Below are 796 nucleotides of genomic sequence, written 5' to 3'. Positions count from 1 at the left end.
AAAATCTAAAATATGGCACTTATAGATGTAAGACTTACAACAAAAATTAATTTAGGAAGGGGCCCAACAAAAATAACGCACACGGGCCCTTTATTATGTATTTACGGGCACTGCGTATAGACATGGTGTCTAGTATACGGCCTATAGATAAATTTTGATAATTTTTTTTCGCTTAATGGCCATCTGTTAATGGTGGCAGTCTTAGTAATTAATTAAATGCCTTTAATATCTAAAATACTAAAATATCTTTGTAAAAATAAATTACCTGACTTTAATGTAATCTGACAGTAACCATCTATATATGGCTTTAGTTGCATGAGTCATATAACATTTTCCTTTGAATTTAGTCTTGAGTAAAAACCATGGTAATGCTCCACTATGGTCCAAATGAAAACTGTAGAAAATAATAAAAACACATATTAATTAGAATTAATTAGACATAATTTTAGATTTTGATAGCTGTCTATTTTATTTTTATTTACTGAGTGATTAAAAGTAAATCAATTTCGTTCGCTTCAATGAGATCCACAAATGGCAATGCATCTAAACCTTGAAGGCCTGGATGAATTCCACAATCAAGCTAAGAAATAATACAATTAAGTTAGATAAAATATAAATTATTAAATAGAACTTAAGACTTGCCATAATTTTTTTGCCTTTGAATTCCATAACAATACATGATCTACCAACCTCTTGTCCGGCACCTCTAAAATATAAAATTAAATAAACAATTAATATTTTGTATCCTAACATAAAACAGAATATTCGTAGTATAATGTATCTTATAAGTTCTGTA

At 28.4% G+C, this 796-nt stretch overlaps 1 protein-coding gene across 1 annotated transcript; it reads right to left on the bottom strand.

The window, feature by feature from the left end:
• Positions 1-138: 138 nt before the first annotated feature.
• On the bottom strand, positions 139-770 carry LOC103311772 (cleavage and polyadenylation specificity factor 73). The gene is made up of 3 exons (XM_008191478.2): positions 643-770; positions 483-580; positions 139-394 (listed from the first exon to the last, which is right to left on the bottom strand). Exons 1-3 carry the CDS (start codon positions 751-753, stop codon positions 262-264), a joined length of 342 nt encoding a protein of 113 aa, XP_008189700.2. The 5' UTR covers positions 754-770; the 3' UTR covers positions 139-261.
• Between the last annotated feature and the right edge of the window lie 26 nt (positions 771-796).

Source organism: Acyrthosiphon pisum, unplaced genomic scaffold (genome assembly GCF_005508785.2).
Source record: "Acyrthosiphon pisum isolate AL4f unplaced genomic scaffold, pea_aphid_22Mar2018_4r6ur Scaffold_18316;HRSCAF=18992, whole genome shotgun sequence".
Taxonomy (NCBI): Eukaryota; Metazoa; Arthropoda; class Insecta; order Hemiptera; family Aphididae; genus Acyrthosiphon; species Acyrthosiphon pisum.
This window is presented reverse-complemented; position numbering and strand designations above follow the sequence as displayed.

Bases quoted from the DNA above. Each gene is read 5' to 3' on its own strand.
- LOC103311772 (XM_008191478.2), bottom strand. From the start codon at position 753: ATGTTAGGATACAAAATATTAATTGTTTATTTAATTTTATATTTTAGA. The intron at 581-642 runs GCAAGTCTTAAG...ATTATTTCTTAG, and splicing joins TCAAAGGCAAAAAAATTATG to CTTGATTGTGGAATTCATCC. The intron at 395-482 runs GTAAATAAAAAT...TATTTTCTACAG, and splicing joins GATTTACTTTTAATCACTCA to TTTTCATTTGGACCATAGTG.